We start from the raw sequence: 2,064 nt of genomic DNA on the forward strand, positions 1-2,064 counted from the left end.
ACAGGGATTGGAAACAGGGATAATGGGGATTGAAAACAGGGATAGCAGGGATTGGACACAGGGATAATAGGGTCTGGAAACAGGGATAACGGGAATTGGAAACAGGGATAACAGGGATTGGAAACAGGAATAACAGGGACTGGAAACAGGGATAACAGGAATTGGACACAGGGATAACGGGGATTGGACACAGGGATTGGAAACAGGGATAATAGGGATTGGAGACAGGGATTGGACACAGGGATTGGAAACAGGGATAACAGGGATGGCACACAGGAATAATAGGGATTGGAAATAGGGATTGGAAAGAGGGATAACGGATTGGAAACGGGGATAATGGGGGTTGAAAACAGGGATAGCAGGGGTCGGACACAGGGATAACAGGAATAGGAAACAGGGATTGGACAAAGGGATTACAAACAGGGATAGCAGGGATTGGTCACTGGGATAACGGGGATTGGACACAGGGATGGGACACAGGGATCACAGGGATCAGGTTCAGGGATCACAGGGATCTCAAGGATCGTGGGATCCTCCCTCTGGATGAGCACGGAGCTGCTGCGATGCCGGGTGGGTCGAATCCTCTCCGTGTGATGCTGCTGGAATTGCGGGTATTCCTGGGAAAATAAAAGATTGCATTCGCTGGCTCGAAATATCCGACACTTGGGTGTGAATATTTGGATAAAATCCCTCCAAAAATCCAATATTTGGATATAAAAATCCAATATTTGGATGTGAATATTTGGAGATATCCCCCCAAAAATCCAGTATTTGGATGTGAATATTTGGAGATATGCCCAAAAAATCCAATATTTGGAGGTGAATATTTGGAGATATCCCCAAAAAATCCAATATTTGGATGTGAATATTTGGAGATATCCCCCAAAAATCCAACATTCGGATGTGAATATTTGGAGATATCCCCAAAAAATCCAATATTTAGATGTGAATATTTGGAGATTCTGCGATTCCGGGGCGGGCCCCACAGGTTTCCCCTGCCCACACCCAACATGGCGCCTCCCACAGGCTTCCCCTTCCCACACCCAACATGGCGCCTCCCACTGGCTTCCTCTGCCCACACCCAACATGGCGTCTCCAATCTTCTCCTTGCCCGCACCCAACATGGCGCCTCCCGCGCCTTCCGCCCTTCCCCGCCGCGCATGCGCAGCGCCAAGGGCACGATGGCGGCGCTGCGGGCGCTGTGGCGGCTCCGCGGCCCCGCGGGGCTGAGGGCGGTGGGGCCCCGCTTGGGCCCGGCCCCTGCCCGGTGAGACCCGGGGGACACCGGGGAGGGCAGAGCGGGGGGCTGCGAAGGGGCTGGAGGAGATCGGCTGTGGTGGGTGTCCCTGGGTGTCCCTTCTCCCCCTCATGACAGTCCTTGTCCCCCCCTCACGGCCCCCGTGTGTCCCCCTCCTCACAGATCGCGGCAATGGCAGCCCGACGTGGAGTGGGCGCAGCAATTCGCCGGCGCCGTCATGTACCCGAGCAAGGAGACCGAGAAATGGGTCCCGCCGCCCTGGAACGGTGAGGGGAGAGCGGGGAGAGGGGGGAGCCTGAGAGGGGGTCCCCAGGCCTTTGGAGAGGGGGGGCGTTGGGGAGGGATGTCAAGGCCTTGAGGGGGTGTTGGGTGAACTAAAGGTGCCCTGAGGCATTTGGGGGGGGCCTGGGGGGGTCCCGGGGGGGGCCCTTGGGGGGGCCGGGGGGGTTTTGGGGGGGGGTGGGCCTGGAGGAGTCCTGAGGCCTTCCCTGAGGAAGGAATTCAAGGCCTTGGGGAGGTGTCAGGTGAACTAAAAGAGGGTGAATTAAGGTGAACTGAGGCATCTGGGGGGACCCCTGGAGTGGTTCTGTGGTGCTTGTGTGGGTGGGTGGGACATGGAAGGGCCCTGAGGCTTTGGGGGGGAGGCTGAGGAGGAAGGTCAAGGCCTTGAGGGGGTATCGGGTGAACTAAGGGTGCCCCAAGGCATTTGGGGGGACCCCTGGAGTGGTTCTGAGGTGCTTGGGTGGGACATGGAAGGGTCCTGAGGCTTTTGGGGGGGCCCTGAGGAGGAAGGTCAGAGCTTTAGG

The 2,064-nt window shown here is 57.1% G+C and overlaps 1 protein-coding gene across 1 annotated transcript in view; it reads left to right on the forward strand.

Moving 5' to 3' along the window:
- The first annotated feature begins 1,010 nt into the window (after window positions 1–1,010).
- The window catches only part of NDUFS2 (NADH:ubiquinone oxidoreductase core subunit S2), a 5,698-nt gene continuing 4,644 nt past the window's right edge, over window positions 1,011–2,064 (forward strand). The window contains exons 1-2 of the mRNA XM_027672620.1: window positions 1,011–1,267; window positions 1,421–1,524. Coding sequence (XP_027528421.1) covers window positions 1,011–1,267; window positions 1,421–1,524 — 361 coding nt within the window. The remainder of the gene's footprint in view (window positions 1,268–1,420; window positions 1,525–2,064) is intronic.

The sequence above is a fragment of the Neopelma chrysocephalum genome, unplaced genomic scaffold (assembly GCF_003984885.1).
Source record: "Neopelma chrysocephalum unplaced genomic scaffold, ASM398488v2 Primary Assembly neopelma1_97482, whole genome shotgun sequence".
Taxonomy (NCBI): Eukaryota; Metazoa; Chordata; class Aves; order Passeriformes; family Pipridae; genus Neopelma; species Neopelma chrysocephalum.